This window comes from Enhydra lutris, unplaced genomic scaffold (assembly GCF_002288905.1).
Source record: "Enhydra lutris kenyoni isolate GAN:26980312 unplaced genomic scaffold, ASM228890v2 scaffoldscaffold28, whole genome shotgun sequence".
NCBI classification, from domain to species: Eukaryota; Metazoa; Chordata; class Mammalia; order Carnivora; family Mustelidae; genus Enhydra; species Enhydra lutris.
In genome coordinates, this window is record NW_019154112.1 from 19,779,933 (window position 1) to 19,797,560 (window position 17,628).

The 17,628-nt window shown below is 38.3% G+C and overlaps 1 protein-coding gene across 2 annotated transcripts in view; it reads right to left on the reverse strand.

Moving 5' to 3' along the window:
* LOC111152363 (DNA primase subunit 2) overlaps positions 1 to 17,628 on the reverse strand; it is a 330,198-nt gene that overhangs the window by 47,736 nt on the left and 264,834 nt on the right. For both annotated transcript variants that reach the window (XM_022510876.1, XM_022510877.1), the window contains exons 11-12: positions 9,405 to 9,531; positions 3,553 to 3,635 (exon numbers count right to left, since the gene is read on the reverse strand). In XM_022510876.1, the coding sequence (XP_022366584.1) occupies positions 3,553 to 3,635; positions 9,405 to 9,531 (210 nt within the window). The remainder of the gene's footprint in view (positions 1 to 3,552; positions 3,636 to 9,404; positions 9,532 to 17,628) is intronic.

A 17,628-nucleotide genomic window follows, 5' to 3' on the forward strand; every position in this document is an offset into this window, starting at 1 on the left:
CTTCAAGTTATATGACAAAGCTGTAGTGGTCAAAACACTATGGTACTGGCATAAAAATAGACACATACATTAATGGAACAGAACAGAAGGCCCAGAAATAAAACCACAATTATATGGCCAATTAATCTTCAACAAAGCAGAAACTATCCACTGGGAAAAAGAAGGTCTCTTCAACAAATGGTGTTGGGAAAACTGAACAATCACATGCAAAGTAACAAAACTGGACCACTCTCTTAACACTAAACACAAAAATAAATTCAAAATGGATTAAAGACCTAAATGTGAGACTTGAAACCACCAAATCCTAGAAGAGAATACAGGCAGTAAGTAACCTCTGTGACATTGGTGGTAACAATTTTTTTCTACATATGTCTCCTGAGGCAAGGGAAACAAAAGTAAAAATAAACTATTGGGACTACATCAAAATGAAAAGCTTCTGCATAGCAAAGGAAACAAGCAACAAAATTAAAAGGCAACCTATGGAATGGGAGTAGATATCTGCAATAACATAGCCAATAATCCAAAACTCAACACCCAAAAACTGAGTAATCCAATTAAAAATGGGCAAAAGACACGAAAAGACATTTCTTCAAAGAAGACACACAGATGGTCAAGAGATGCATGAAAAGATGTTCACATCATCATTTACCATCTGGGAAATGCAAATCAAAACTACAATATCACCTCATATCTGTCAGAATGGCTAAAATCAACAACACAAGAAACAACAAGTGTTGGTATGAATGTGGAGAAAAGGGAACCCTCCTGCCCTCTTGGTAGGAATCCAAACTGGTGCAGCCACTTTGCAAACCAGTATGAAGGTGCCTCAAAATGTTATGAAAAAGAACTATCCTGGGGCGCCTGGTGGCTCAGCTAGTTAAATGACTGCCTTCGGCCCAGGTCATGATCCTGGGGTCCCGGGATAGAGTCCCACATTGGGCTCCCTGCTCAGCAGGAAGTCTGCTTTTTCCACTGACCTCTCTCCTCTCAGGCTCTCTCTCTCATTCTCTCTCTCTCAAATAAATAAATAAAATCTTTAAAAAAAAAAAAAAAAAAAAAAAAAAAACAGAACTACCCTATGATCCAGCAACTGCACTACTAGGTATTTGCTCAAAGGATACAAAATTACAGATCTGAAGGTGCACCCAATGTTTATAACAGCATTATGAACAATAGCTAAATTATGGAAATAGCCCAAATGTTCATCGACTGATGAATGGATAAAAAAGATATGGTATAGGAGCATGTACACGCACGCGCGTGTGCACACACACACTCATGTCCCAATGGAATGTTGCTCAACCATCAAAAAGAATGAAATCTTGCCATTTGCAATGAGTTGGATGGAACCAGAGTATATTATGCTACGTGAAATAAGTCAGTCAGAGAAAGACAAATACCAGATGATCTCACTCATATGTAGAACTTAAGAAAGGAAACAGATGAACATATGGGAAGGGGGAAAAGAAAAAAAGGAGAGAGGGAAACAAGCCATAAGAGACTCTTAATGTTAGAAAACAGACTGAGGAATCAGGAAGCGAGGTGGGGGGGGGGATGGGCTAGATGGGTGAAGGGTATTAAGGAGGGTCCCTGTTACGATGAGCACTGGGTGTTGTATGTAAATGATGAATCACTGAATTCTACTCCAGAAACCAATACTGCACTGTATATTAACTACCTAAAATTTAAATCTTTAAAAAAAAGTTTAAAAATAGATCTACCTTATGATCAAGCAATCACACTACTGGGTATTTACCCAAAGAATACAAAAACATGAATTTAAAAGCATACATGCACCCCTATGTTCATAGCAGCACTATTTACAATAGCCAAATATGGAAGTAGCCAAAGTGTCCATCAACTAATGAATAAAGATGTGGTATATATACACCATGGAATATTATTCAGCCATAATAAAGAATGAAGTCTTGCTATTTGCAAGGACATGGATGGAGCTAAAATGCATAATGCTCAGCAAAATAAGTCAGAGAATGACAAATACTGTATGATTTTACTCAGATGTAGAACTTAAGCAGAAAAAAAAAAGGAAAAACAAAACAAAACAAAACAAAAAAAAAACAAGAAAAAAGGAGAGACAGACTGTTAACTCTAGAGAACACATTGATGGTTACCAGGGGGAAGTGGGTGGGGGGATGACTTAAATAAGTGGTGAGGATTAAGGACTGCACTTGTTCTGATGAGCACCGGGAGATGTACGGAATTATCGAATCTCTATGTTGTATACCTGTAACTAATATCATACCATATGTTAACTAACTAGAATTAAAATAGCAACATTTAAAAAAAAAAAAGAGGCTCTCTTCCACTCAATATTCCTTGGCTTCCTCAATTGGTTATCATTCTTCCTCTTCAGAAAACCTAAGACCTTCTATGTGTACCTTTCTCATTACACTTGGCATATGTTTCTCCCCAGACTCTGGTTCTGTAGGAGCAGGATTTATAGGATTCTTTGCATCTTAAAATAGCACCTTGAGCACCGCCTTACCCAGAGTACCGTCAAACTCCAAGATTTGAACTGAATTAACTAGATTTAATCTAAATTTTGGACATTGTAAAAGAAGTAGGGTTTCTAGAGTACTTATTTTCTTTAAGAAAAAATCATTGAGGATACATAATGATTTGGATGTTCCAGCTCTAAAACATACACTGCTTCTTCTTTTTTTTTTTTTTTTTTTTAAAGATTTTATTTATTTATTTGACAGAGAGATCACAAGCAGGCAGAGAGGCAGGCAGAGAGAGAGGAGGAAGCAGGCTCCCCTAGAGAGCAGAGAGCCCGATGCGGGGCTCGATCCCAGGACTCTGAGATCATGACCTGAGCCGAAGGCAGCGGCTTAACCCACTGAGCCACCCAGGCGCCCCAAACATACACTGCTTCTTAAGCTAAGGAAGCCAATGTTCCTTGAACTCCTCAAATTCCAAGTCAATTCTAAAGAACTATAGATAGCAATGCCACAATATTTTTAAAAGCATATTTACTAAATTGCTCTTAAATATTTGAGTTTACATTTGGGTATTTTTTTTTTTTTTTAATCTCAATTATTTATAAGACAAAGTATTTTGGCAGATTATTCAACCTAATGAACTATCATCAGAAGTGCAGATTTACACAGCAAGACGTGATGCCTATCAAAACATTTAGCCACTATGTTATCTTTTGCTTTAACCTACATGCAGCACAGAAAACAATTTCCCAAAATAAAATATGATGGCATTAATTTTCAGCTTCATTAACATGCTTCAATGCATTCCTCTAAAAATTTATTTTTTAAAAATGTTCTTAATTGAGATAGTAAAACAAATTGAGAGGAAAAAAAAAAAGCCTTCCAGCTTCCTTTATTACCAAGAAAAGAATGCAGCCTAGCAGACAGAAGAACAGAATTTCCAAGGACTGGAAGCCGGGCAAGTCAAGGTTTTTGCTTCCTCCTCCTGGAAGATAGGGTGTGTGATGTGAGGTCTGACGAATAGTCAGTGAAACCAAAAGGAACGGTGTGGCACCTCATTACTGAGGATGCCTGGCAGAATCTGACCTACCTGGTGAATCCCTCCGGGAGAAATCTTGTAGGACTGCAACTTCTGTTTCAGCAGCTCCTGATCGCTGTGACGGAATGGGCACCCTGACAACAAAAAACAAGCCGACACACCAACAAGGTTATTTACCTGGGACCTGGTACAATACCACACTCGAGAGACTGTCTAAGCTCCCCTTAATTGTCTAACAGCTTATTAATAAAAAAGTTAATTGCCCATGGGTGCAACTGCTTTCCTCTCTTTATCTAAATGACGACTTAGCTGTACGGTTATCAGGGTACTACAGGCTCAAGAGTTACATAAAACATTATAGCATTCTTGGGTGAAGTTGCCCACTCACTAGGAAGAGGAAACAGTTTTAATTATGCTACTTGCTAACAAGCAGAGATAATCACAAAGTAGCTATAGTTGATCTAAAAACTTTATACAATGTCATGTATTATTGGTATTTTAAAAAATTATAGTAAAAGCCTATGGGAAGGAAGATAATATAAACAAAAAAAAAATGTACAAACTCTAAGAAATATAAAAATCTCACATCGTTTTCAGATGTCTATTTCCCAGAGAGTAAAATCCATATAAATTCAGAGGAATCATTGTTAGAAATGAGACAGACAAAAAGAAAAGTGTTTTATAGGAAAATAAATTATAATAGATACATCTTACCTCTGTATTATTTCAGGAGTAACACAATAATAAAGATGGACAAGTAAATATTTGCATAAATAAGAACACAAAAGAACTAAAATGTAAAAGCTGTATTACCAGGCCAAAATCTAGAAAAGTTTAGATGTTTTAATAAGATGCTTCAATGGTAAATCAAATACTTTATTTTAAAATTTAATATAGGAAGTCAGATTACTTTTTTTAGGTACACAGATGATGGATCTATAAGTTAAACTGAAACAATTGTGCATTTTTAATGAAAACAATGGGAAATTGGTTGCAGCAAAAATAGAAAAAAGCCTAGATGCCAAACAAATGTGTCTACCAAAAATCGTCACTGTAAATAAAAACATCCATGATTATGGCCTCCTACAAATAATAAAATTCACAAAAAGTCATAGCTTACACTTCATTCAGATTAAAACTGTAATAATTTTTAGTATAAGGAAACATTTTGAGAAGCTGTGTAACATCTGGTTACGAGAGTTTGGAGCTAAAACGTCAGCTAAAATCTCAGTTTACCACTTACTAAGTGGGAGACCATAGGTAAACTTTGTATCTTGTTGCTGACTCCGATTCCCTTTCTGTCAAGTGAGGGAAATAATCACTCACAGAACTCTTGTAACAATGGAAATATAAAGCTCTTATATGCTCTTGGCACACAATAAACACTCAACACGTATTAGCTATCATTACGATTCTCAAAAAAAACCCATCTTGATAACGAAATTTCAAAAGATCCCAAAAACAAAGAAATTAGGTTGCACAAGGAATTCTTGGTTCAGCCCAGAATAATTAAAGAACACAAAAAGGATATTAATTGAATTATCCAAATTACATTTGAAATAATGACTGTATCTTATGAAAAATGTAACAAAGGACAAAGCCAAGAAGAAAGTGAGGATTGCCAAGGTACTAAAGGTCACAAAAAAGTGTTCTAAAGGTACACTGACAATAAGCAGAACAGAGAAAAACCAGATTCCTACTTAGAGAAGCTGGTGTTATTTTAACAGATGACAGAAAGACAGTAAAACTCAGTAACTCCTGTTTATTTTGTCTCTATCTTCCACATCAGAGAAAGCGAACTTCAAAACTAAAAAGGGATGAAGTAAGTAACTGAAAATGAAGTGAATGCATACCCAGTTACGTGTTTGACAAGCCTTCCAACGTACATTTGTGGAAGAGATGGATAAACATAGTCTGTAGTATAGTTACACACAGATTCACAACCGGTTGAACAATCATTCCAAGAAGTGCTGCTTAATGAAATAATATCAACACAGGATGAAATAGTTTTATAAATAACATAAAAGGAAAAGGACAGAGACTTCTGGTTTCTAGTCTGGCTCATGAGAGGCTTATATGTCATTACTACGTCCTAGCAAGGAAAAAGCTGAACAAACTGAAAAATCAACAACTCTGCTTAGACTCATCAGAGAAGTAAGATCACTTGAAGAGAGAGGCAGCTACAGAGAATCACAACATACTAGAATAGAAATCTCTGGAGGAAGCAGTGCTGGGGTAGGAAAAACCTAACCTGTAACTGACAAATTTCTCAAGTCTGGACAAATCTGAGAGTTTAAAACTCCAAGGAGACCTAGTCTTGGGAGGCCCTATACTTTGTAAGCTTAACTTCCCGGAGCTCTACCAGGTGCTCATGGTAAATAACAGAGAAATTCTCTTGTGCTTTTGGCATGGGGAGGGGAAAAGTAACCATTTTGACACTCCAGAGCTACCCTGCCCTCAGAACAAACTATTTTACCTAAGCCTAAACTTCTGGGGTTTTATGAGAGCCTAACCTCCGGTGGGGTGGGGGGATATACAACTCCAGTCTCTCCTAACCATCCTGTCCCACCTGGGGGGAATAACTGAGAGTCATATTGAAATTCATAGTCCAGGGCCACAGGCTCACTAAAAGACGAATCAGGACTACAGAATATCACCCTCTCCACCTCCCTATGTACCACCATATTACCAAAGGCTTATTTTTGGAATTCTTTCTACCCAATATGTCATGTCTACCTTTTAAGGAAAAAATTACAAGGCTTATCAAAAGGCAAAAAATAAAGTTTGAAGAGACTGAACAAACATCAGAGCTACAGTCAGATATTGCAGGGATATTAGAATTATCAGACCAAAAATTTAAAATAACTGATTAATGCTAAGAGCTCTAATGGGAAAAAAAGACAATGTATAAACACAGGTAATGTAAGCAGAAAGATGGAAATCCTGAGACTCAAAAAGATATGCTAGAGATCTAAAACACTGTAATGGAAATGAAGAATGTCTTTGATGGGCTTATTAGTAGACATGGCTGAGGGAAGAATCTCTAAGCTTGAGGATGTATCAAATAGAAACTTCTAAAACTGAAAAACAAAGAACAACTAAAAAAAATAAGAACAGAATATCCAAGGACTGTGGGACACTATGAAAGGTGGCAGTGAGAATACCAGAAGAAGAGATAAAGGAAGGAACAGAAGCAATATTGAGGAAATAGTGACAGAGAATTTTCCGCAAATAAATGTCAGGCACCAAACTACAGATCCAGGAAATCCAAAGAATAACAAGCAGTATAAATGCCCCCCAAAATAGAGCTTAGATATACCACATTCATACTTCAGAAAACCAAAAATAAAGAAAAAAATCTTAAAAGAAGCCAAATGTAAAAAACACTCTACTTACAGAGAAGCAAAGATAACAATTATATCTAACTTATCCTCAGAAACCATACAAGCAAGAGTGATTGGTTGACTGACTGACTGACTGTTTTTAGAGTGAAATATTTAAAGAGTAGAGAAAGAGGTGGGGGGGAACCTCCACAAATTTAGAATTCTGTATCCTGTGAAATTATCTTCAAAAGACAAGGAGTAATAGACTTTTCTCAGACAAATCAGAAGTGACACTATTTGTTGTCAGCGGACCTGTAAGACAAGAAATGTTAAAAAGTTGTTCTTCAAAGAGAAGGAAAGCAATATAGGCCAGAAACTCAGACCTACCTAAAGACGAGAACATCAGAGGATAAATAAAGGTAATATAAAAACTTCAGAGCAAGGAAATTTATCAAGGATACTACATAATGAGAAAGGGACACATACTCCAGGAAGATGTAATAGTCCTTAACATGTATCCATCTAACAACAGACCATCAAAACACAAGAGGCAAAACTGGCAGAACTGCAAGAAGAAATTGATGTCTGAGACATCAACACCTCTCTATCAGAAATGGACAGACCCAGCAGGCAGTAAATCAGCAACAATATTCATAGAATTTAAAAGCACCATCAACAATCGGAGAAAGACAACTATCATATGATTTCCCTGATATGAGGAAGTGGAGATGCAACATAGGAGGTTTGGGGGGTAAGAAAAGAATAAATGAAACAAGATGGGATCGGGAGGGAGACAAACCATAAGAGACTTAATCTCACAAAACGAACTGAGGGTTGCTGGGGGGAGGGGGGGAGGGAAAGGGTGGTGGGGTTATGGACACTGGGGAGGGTATGTGCTACGGTGAGTGCTGTGAAGTGTGTAAACCTGGCGATTCACAGACCTGTACCCCTGGGGCTAATAATACATTATATGTTAACTTAGAAAATCAATAAATCAATTAATTAAAAAAAATAAAAAATAAAAGCACCATCAATTAATATAACTGATATCTATATAATGGCTATATCCAGAACAGCAGATTACACATTCGTCTCAGTTCACACATGACAAACCACTATGGTGCAGGATGAGGCTGACGGGGGGGCAGGTGTGCAAGTTTAGGGGCAGAGAGTATGCAAGAAGGCACTCTCTACCCTCTGCTTAATTTTGCTTTGAACCTAAAAGTGCTCTAAAAACATTAAGTTTATTCATTAAGAAAAGGACAGATCAAGGTTTCTAATAAACATGAGCTTACTGGTTGCTAAGTATATTATTTTTTAACTGATAGGGTTGAAATTACAAAATAAAACAAACAGAAAGGACTGGAATAAATAAGATTCAATTTCATAAGGAATAAGCTATATAAAATCCTGCATTTAATCTAATAAAAATCAACAATGTAAGTGAGGTGTTCTAGGGTCTTGACATGATAGAGGAATCCCTGGGGATTTTATTAGGCCAAATTAAAAGTAAGTGAACTGCTTGGTGTGGCTGCTAAGAAAACTAATAGATTTTTCTCAATTGAAGTATCTGGTAATGGTTTTCAAAGTTTAGAAGACATAAAAATTATCCAGGACACTTGCAAATAAATCTGACTTCATAAACCTGAGGGTGGAGGATTGCTAATCTGCATTTCTAGAGGTACCTTAAGTAAGTGACAAAAGTGATAACTGCTCACTGTGTATACCAGTGCTGGCTACCTTTCATCTATTAAATATGAAAGAAAAGGCATATTTTTAGTGCTCTGGACATGATAAGCATCTTCCTTAAAATTCTATTTGTGATTATTTGATCCCTAATAGCCTAAAAGTGTATAATCTTTTTAAAAAGGATTCCATTCAGGATGTGAAAACAATTAATGCCAAAACAAAAAAGTTTCAAAACATTCTTCAGTAAGCTTTAGTAATCTAAAATATTTACTAATATGGACTATTAAAATCATTGTCTGACATACTAGACAAATGAGGAGCTTTTCAAGGTATTGTCAGAGAACTATTTAGAAAAAAGTTGTTGAACTCAGAAACCTACAAAAAACCGTTTAGACATTTTTTTTAACCTATAATAACTGAGGTGAATTGATACAGGTTTGATACCACAAACTGCTAAATTCCTCACTTAATCTTCGTTAATCAGATAATAGTGATGAAAATAAAACATATCTTTCCTTGGTAATCTTTTGAAAATAATGAAGTGACTATTCTAAAATTCTAAAATTCAAGGGACTCAATTCCAAAACCCTTTGAAGAACCTGTATCAGTCTCCTACTCATGAGAGAAACAGAAAATAGCAGGTGAAGGGGGCAAACAGAATCGAAAAGCCTGGTCCAGCACCATCCAAAGCATAGCTGAGTAAATTCTCCTGCTGACCTCGTTTGGTGTAAGACAAATCACTAGAAGAGTAATGGAGCACTAGCTTGACACCGATGACTGACATCACCGAGTGATGCAGTGATGCAAACAGCCATCACAGTGTCTCACTGTTTCCCACAGAGCTCACGGGTTTCTACACTTCACAAACATATACCCAGTGGAAGCACTTACCATGATAATCCCCTTGGCTTGGTGGATTGGTTAAAATAATCTTCATGCAACTGAAAGGCGTATAGTCTGTCCTCTTGCCTTCCTTTCCGAAGCTATGACGGATATTGTAAGAGTAGCCTTTATCAAACTGATCGGAGGAAAAAGAGACAAAGTAAGCCAATATCGTACAATATTGTGTCAGCAGTGCCAGCTAGAGTCAGAGTACAAAATGGTATCTTCTAGAATAAATTCACCATCCACTGGCAGATGTACATATCATACACATCATTTGAGTCCTTCATGTATAAATACATTTTTTTAAAGTGCAAAACTTGTGGGAAACAAACTTCTCAGGTAGAGACAGAGAATGTTTATATATGTTTAAAGGTGAGGATAATCCTTTCCTAAGAACAATCAATTCACCCATTTCTTGGATGGATTCCGAAGACTGTACTGGGTATAGAGGAGTTTAGTCTCTTCTCTACCCCTTTATCCTACTACTCCCTGATTAATCTATCCTACCTATTCTACTTCTGAAATGCCTCCTAACATAATTAATCCCTTCCTCTATTTTCTCACTCTACAAAGCAAGAAGTAAGCAGGTATTTGATGAACTGCTGCAATTGTCTCCCACCTGAAATTCCCGACTCCATATTTATAAAGCCAGCTAACCGTATAAAAAAGACTTTGAAATGGGTCGGACAGAAAGAAACCAGGAACTAACAACTATTGAAAAGCTCAGAATAGTGGGACTTAGCTGTCCAATACTTAAAGGAAAGTAAGAAAGAGAATGAGATTAAGAGATAGGAAAATACTGTGTTATTTTGGGGGGGTGAGATTTTTAAATTTGAGGGTATAACTCATATATAGTGAAACGCATGAATCTCAAGTCTATAGTTTCACTGATCTTGACAAGTCACTGTACCTATATAACTTACACCCCCATTAAGAGATAGAACATTTCCATCAACCCAGGGTTCCCTGTGCCCCTGCTCAGTCAATTCTTCCTCGGCTGTATACTTAGAAGAAATTACTGATGTTATTTTCATCACCAGAGTTTTACCTATTCTACAACTTTAAATAAATGGAATCATACAGTATATAGTCTTTTGTACCTCACTTCCTTCGTGACTTTTTAGGTTTTTGAGATTAATGCATGCAATTCATTACACATATTGTCAGCAATCCCTTTCATTGAACTACAGACCCTAAGAGTTAAAACTAGAAATAGACAAGACCATTTAATTCATGTTCTAACTAAAATCCATTGTGCTTATTTCTTATAACACCTCCTTGAGGTGTTGACAAAGATGTTTCGCAATGTCTAGAACATTCCAACCACCTGACCAGAAAAGCCCTGATAGCATCAGAATGCCTAGAAGACCACATCCCACATGTCCCCTTCCCTGCCCCTGATCAGGTGCCAAACATACACAGACCCCACACCCATGATCTCATGCTCTCTGCCTGCTTTCTTACCCTACCTACCTGAACCTCTGTAAAACTCTATGCGTCCATCTCACCAAGAAAGAGGTAGATTAATAAGACTTGAGCCTGCCACCACCCCGGCTGCTGGCACCTAAAATAAACTCTTCCCCTTCTCTTTTCCAAACCTTTGTCTGTTGAGTTATTGCCTTCTCTTGCAATGAGTTTATCCAAGTTTATTCAGCAACAGTGTTGGCAAACCCAGCCTAGAACTATGGTTTCCAGTTGTCCAGTCCCCTCAGTATTCCCCAGGATGGGGCAGCTGGCCATGGCAACACACCAGGAGGCACCTGTTCACATCCTGAGTTAGGAGCTACGCTGGATTGATTGGTCACATTATCAGCAGTTTCTTCCTCTTACTGCTGGGGAGTGTTTCATTGTATGACTATACCAGATAGTTGATCCAGTCCTCTATTGATGGACACCTGGGCTTTTCCTGGTCTTGGCTATTACCAATAAAACTGCCATGAACATTCTTGTAGATGACTTTTATAGGCATATATTTTCACTTCTCTCATATAAACAAATAGGAGAATTGTTGCCAACAGTTTTCCAGACTGGCCATACTATTTTATTCCTCACTAGCAATGCATGAGAGTTCCACACTCTCCCCAAAAGTTCAGTGTTGTCTCAAGTTTGTTCATTTTGGCCATTCTAAGGGTAGGTAGTGATAGCTCACTCTGCATTTCCCTGAGACTAATACTCATGAGCATTTTTTCACACACTTTCTTGGCTGGTGACAGGCCTTATTTTGTAAAGTGTCTGTTCAAATATTTCTCCCATTTAAAAAACTGGGATATCTTCTTTGTAGGTATTCTTGATATGCTCTTGATACAGCTCTGCTGTCAGATACAGGTGCTACAAATATTTTCTCATAGTCTGTGGCTTGTCTATGTATTTTCTTGATGCTATCTTCTGATAAGATGGGCAAATATTTTTATTTTCATGAACCCTAATTTATCAACTATTTTTTTTAAAGATTTTATCTATTTATTCATGAGAGACAGAGGCAGAGGCAGAGGGAGAAGCAGACTCCCTGCTGAGCTAGGAGCCTGATTCCAGGACCTGATCTCAGAACCCTGGCATCATGACCTAACCCAAAGGCAGCCGCTTAACTGACTAAGCCACTCAGGTACCCATTTATCAACTTTTTGGATGGTAACGCTCTCAGTGTCCTAGGATAGTTTGCAAAGGTATTCTCCTATGCTGTCCTTTAGAAGCCGTAACGTTTAAGCTTTAAAGTCGGGTCCTGATTCATCTCAAGGTAATTTTTTGTGTGTACTGTGAAGTAGGAGTCCAGGTTCTTTTTTATCCCCCCGTAGAAGAGGAAGGATCTTTTCCCCTCTATCTTCCTAGGTTCATGGGCCTACCTGGGCCCATGAATCAAACTGATAAAAGACATTCACCAAAAAAAAAAAAAAGAGAGAGAGAGAGAGAGAAATAGAGAACAGTTTAATTAAATATGTACGTAGGTGCACTCATGGCTGTCTTTCAAAGAAATAGGAGTTCAGGTAGCCAAACAATTGAGGTTTACAAACCATTTTAGGCTAACCAAAGGAAAGGGGATTCTGGGTGGGAGAGGCAAGTTATGAGGTGAGGGGAGATGTGTATGGTAAATAAAGACTATTGTTCTGCAGATGAGTCTCTTGGGCGATAAGAGTTGTCTAGAGTAGCTCTCTTTCTGGTACAGAGAAAACTTTACAAATGTAAATTTCCCTTAAAGGAGGAAATTTATACTTTATTTTTAGGTGGTGAGGAGGAGGTAAAGTGCTCCTCCTGAATCTGCTGGTTCTCAACTGCCCTTAGCGCAAAACAATCCTTAAGTCAAAGCGGCATATTTTGGGGTGGCATATTTCAGTGCCCTTCAATGCCGTTTGTTGAAGATATTTTCTGTTCCTTACTAAATTGCTCTGAACAGAAACACATTTATAAATACAAAGAAAAAAACAGAGGATGCCAGAGGAAACGGGAGGAGAGGGCATAGGTGAAACTGGAAAAGGAGATGAAGAGATACAAGCTTCCAGTTATAAAATAAGTAAGTCACAGGGATCAAAAGTACAGCACAGGGAATATAGTCAGTAATACTGTAAAAAACATTATATGGTGACAGACTACATTTATCATGGCGAGCATTTCGTAATGCATAGAATCGTTAAATCACTATGCTGTATACAGGAAACTAATGTAACATTGTATGTCAACTCTACCTCCATTAAAAGTAAAAATAAAAATAAAAAATACATTGCTTTGGTACCCTTGTCAAATTTGCCATAAATGTGTGGGTCTATTTTTGGACACTATTATTCCATTGATCTATATAGGTTTATCTTTTTGCCAATGCCACATTGTCTTAATCAGGAAATCTTTAGAGGTTTTTTTTTTGGGGGGTTTTTTTTGTTCTTTTCAGTATTATTTTGGCTATTCTTTGTCTTTGCATTTCCATATAAATTTTAGAATCAGCTTATCAATTTCTGTCTTTAAAAAGACCTGCTGGGATGTAGTGAAAAGAAGGGCCATCTGTACCCCAATGTTTATAGCAGCAATGGCCACGGTCACCAAACTGTGGAAAGAACCAAGATGCCCTTCAACGGACGAATGGATAAGGAAGATGTGGTCCATATACACTATGGAGTATTATGCCTCCATCAGAAAGGATGAATACCCAACTTTTGTAGCAACATGGACAGGACTGGAAGAGATTATGCTGAGTGAAATAAGTCAAGCAGAGAGAGTCAATTATCATACGGTTTCACTTATTTGTGGAGCATAACAAATAGCATGGAGGACAAGGGGAGTTAGAGAGGAGAAGGGAGTTGAGGGAAATTGGAAGGGGAGGTGAACCATGAGACACTATGGACTCTGAAAAACAATATGAGGGTTTTGATGGGGCCGGGGGGTGGGAGGTTGGGGGAACCACGTGGTGGGTATTGGAGAGGGCATGGATTGCATGGAGCACTGGGTGTGGTGCAAAAACAATGAATACTGTTACGCTGAAAAGAAATAAAAAAAAAAAAAAAAAAAAAAAAAGACCTGCTGGAGTTTTCAACAGTCAGTAGCTTATGGCTTCAGAACTACCTATCTGCTCACAAGCAAACTACCTGCTCACAAGCAAACTACAACCAGGAAAACAAATGTCATTTCAACTAAAAGAGAACTTTCAAAATAAGTAAATGTCATTGGTGAAAACAAGAATGTTCAAAGTTTCAGTTAGGTATCTTTTATGAATACCTTCTGTTTGTTTCGACAGTCCTAAAAATTTAACTATCATCGATCTCTGTGAAAACTTTTAGGTATAAAGTAAATTTAATCAGATACAAGATTTCTGTATGTTCAGAAGACTCTGGGATAGCTATTCTGTAGAAGGAACAGAAAACTACTCTCTCTACCTGAAGAAAAGCTGAAATTAGTTTCTTTCACCACCCTCTTCTTTCCAACTTACTTACTGTCTGCATGTAAGTACATCTAAAATTTGGACCTAACTATAATTAAGCTTTCAAACCATTCATGTATTTATTACACAAACCATCTTTTCTGGTTTTCAGACTAGCAAACCCTTGAAATACTGTACAGAAGGCACACTGATCGGGAAATGTTTTTGTTACCAGATGATCTATCACAGCCGCTAACTCAGGAAATAAATGGAGAAGCCCTGGGGCATGGCTGCAGCCAACCGCTCCATCCCAGGGACTCTCCAGCGGGCTGGACAAATCAAAAGCAGAGCTGCCCAGCTTGGTCTGCCAACCTTGTTGCAGAACAAACTCCAGATAAACTTGTCGCAGGAGAAGCCAAAAACTCAAGAGATGAGGGTTTGGAAAAGAGAAAGGGAAAGATTTATTTCGGGTGCTGGCAGGTGGGGGGAGGTGGCCAGCTCAAGCCTGAACAACCAACCTCTCTACTTGGTAAGATGGACACTTCAAGTTTTCTGAAGAGAGGTTCGGGGGAGGGGGGGTGGGTATATGCAAGAGAGCAGGCAGAGAGAGATCACAGGTGGGGGTCGGTACTTGTTTAGCACAGGATCATGGGCAGGGAAGGGGATGACTGGGGTGTAGTCTTCTAGGTATTCCGGTGCTATCAGGGCTTTTCTGGTCGGGTACTTGGAATGTTCCAGTCACTGTCCATGCCTCGAGAAAGTGCAATAAGGAATAACTTTTGGGGTCTATAGTTGACAAGAAGGCTGGCTGACATTTTTTTAGAGAATACTTTCTATGTGTCCATATCTACAATTCAAGGGACTTTCTCTACGTATTCAAACTAAACCACAAAGAGGTAGAGAGAACCAGGAGAAGAACACACTTTCTTGGGCTCCAACCCACTCTGTCCAGTAATGGGAAATGCCAGAAAATCAACACTGGTCTTATGGTGGGTGAGCGGCAGTTTTCAACCTTCCAAAGAGTCCTGACATCCCAGCCATGGCACAGGCAACACACCAATTTGCAGGTCTGCCAAAGACAGCAGTCAATTATTTTGAGGGGCACTATGTTATCAGTGGAACTCAAGAATAATCATAAAGTAGGCACATCTTTATCCTGCTCCTACCCTATCTCTTTCAGTCTCTCTCTCACAACTTTACCTTCTATACCAGTCCTACCCACGGTCTAGTGGCCTTACTTTACTATACTTTTAGACGTATTTACAGCCAAATCTACTCAGAAACTATGAGTATATACCTTCAGAGACCGTGATGTAAACATTCGATTGCCTAGAAGAACAATATATGGTCTTCCTTGGAAGAAAATCTTTACTAACAAGAAAAGCCCAAGATGAAGTATTACTCCCATCAGCAAAGGAACAAAAACTTCCATTCATTATGGTCAAGCTCAGCTTGTACAATAAAGTGAAAATGGTTAAAAAGCAAGTATCCTTCAGATATAATTGTATTCGATATTAGTTTTTTTTTGTTTTAATATTTTTATTTATTTTAGAGAGAGACAGAAAGAGCACAAGCAGGGGGAAGGTCAGAGGGAAATACAGAAGCAGGCTCCCCGCTGAGCAGGGAGCCCAACGTGGGGTTTAATCCCAGGACCCAGAGATCATGACCTGAGCCAAAGGCAGACACTCAACTGACTGAGCCACCCAAGTGCCATAATATATTTATTTTTGAAAAGGAAAATCTTCTTGACCTAAATGAGGCAAAACAGCCATATATATGAGGGCACAGAATAGTGTATGGATATGGTATTTCTTAACAGGACATTTTCAGTCCTTCTTTAAAACACTTGATTCTAACCCACAAGTATCTGGAGCTCTAATTAATTTATGTATAATGTACTACTTGTTTCACGGGTACAGTTCCGTGATTCATCAGTCTTACACAACTCATAGCACTCACCACAGCACATACCCTCCACAAGGTCCATCACCCAGCCACCCCATCCCTCCCATTCCCCTCCACTCCAGCAACCCTCAGTTTGTTTCCCCGAGATTGAGAGTCTCTTATGGTTTGTCTCCCTCTCTGGTTTCATCTTGTTTCATTTTTCCCTCCCTTCCCCTATAATCCTCTGTCTTCTTTCTCAAATTCCTCATATCACTGAAATCATATGATAATTGTCTTTCTCTTATTGACTTATTTCACTGAGCATAATACCCTCTATGGAACTCTAATTTATGTATGTAGAAGACACTGGGGGAGGGGGAGCACTGGTTGGAGTCTGCTAAAACTACAAAGGAGCTCATTCAATGCCCAGATTTCAGCATAGCACGGATCAGTAGTTTGGCCCCAGTAAGTTGAGTTACCATAAACAAGAACTCACAGCAGGGTCCTCCTACATTTAAGTGGACCCGCAACTAGGAAAGAGTATGAGAGCTTCCCATGGCCTCTGCTCCGCACACTCTTGTTCACACTCTTCTATAGTTTCTGACCTGTTGATAACTTCTTCTTGTGTCACTTCCCTCAAGTTTTACTTACAATGTTAATAACCAGAATGCATGCTATAGGAATTTAATATCTAGTGCCCCCCTCCCCAGCTTTTAAATGCCTACTTACTATACTCAATTACTATCTGTAAAACTAATTTTGTGATCAGCCACCTACAGATTCCAAATACTTTTCTTTAACTACCTCTCAAGGTCATTGAAACATCATACATATTCTAACTAAAACCACACTCAAAGGAAACTAGGAGGCCCTGAAGGGTATGGGAAGAAGAAAAGGCTAATAGTTAATGATATGGAGAACAAAGGCAAAAGAAATATAGGGAAAAAAAATTAAACTTCCTTACAACTTACAGCCCATTGACAAGTACTTGGGACAGGCAGAGATCTTCCTCAAAGAGCTCAACTGCTTCCATGTTAATACGTTGCTAGAAGCAAAAGACAACCTTAGCTTGACATTAGCCCTACCTCTGGGATCCTACAAAAATTCCTTTGGAAACTTTATTTCTAGTCCCCCAAGATCGGTGTTAGCAATCACCCTCCAAGATGATTAGGCCCAGATACACATCTGCAAGGTCTCATGACTAAGGTTTTAATATACAGTAGTCAATGACCTTTCCCTGACAATAGCTAGCTCTTCAAAGTCCTAGAAAACTGGCTTCCAAATTCCTTAGAGACTTACTCGATACCTAACCACCTCCCAACTTCTAAGTATATAATCAGTCACTCCTCGCAAGCCTGCTGCAGCTCTTTCTGCCCACAGGTTCCGTCCTGTATTTTAATAAAACCATCCTTTTTGCACCAAAGACATCTCCAAAATTCTTTCTTGACTGTTCACTTGGCTTCCGAACCCCAACATTTTATATCAGTCAAAGCAGGGCTTTAAGTT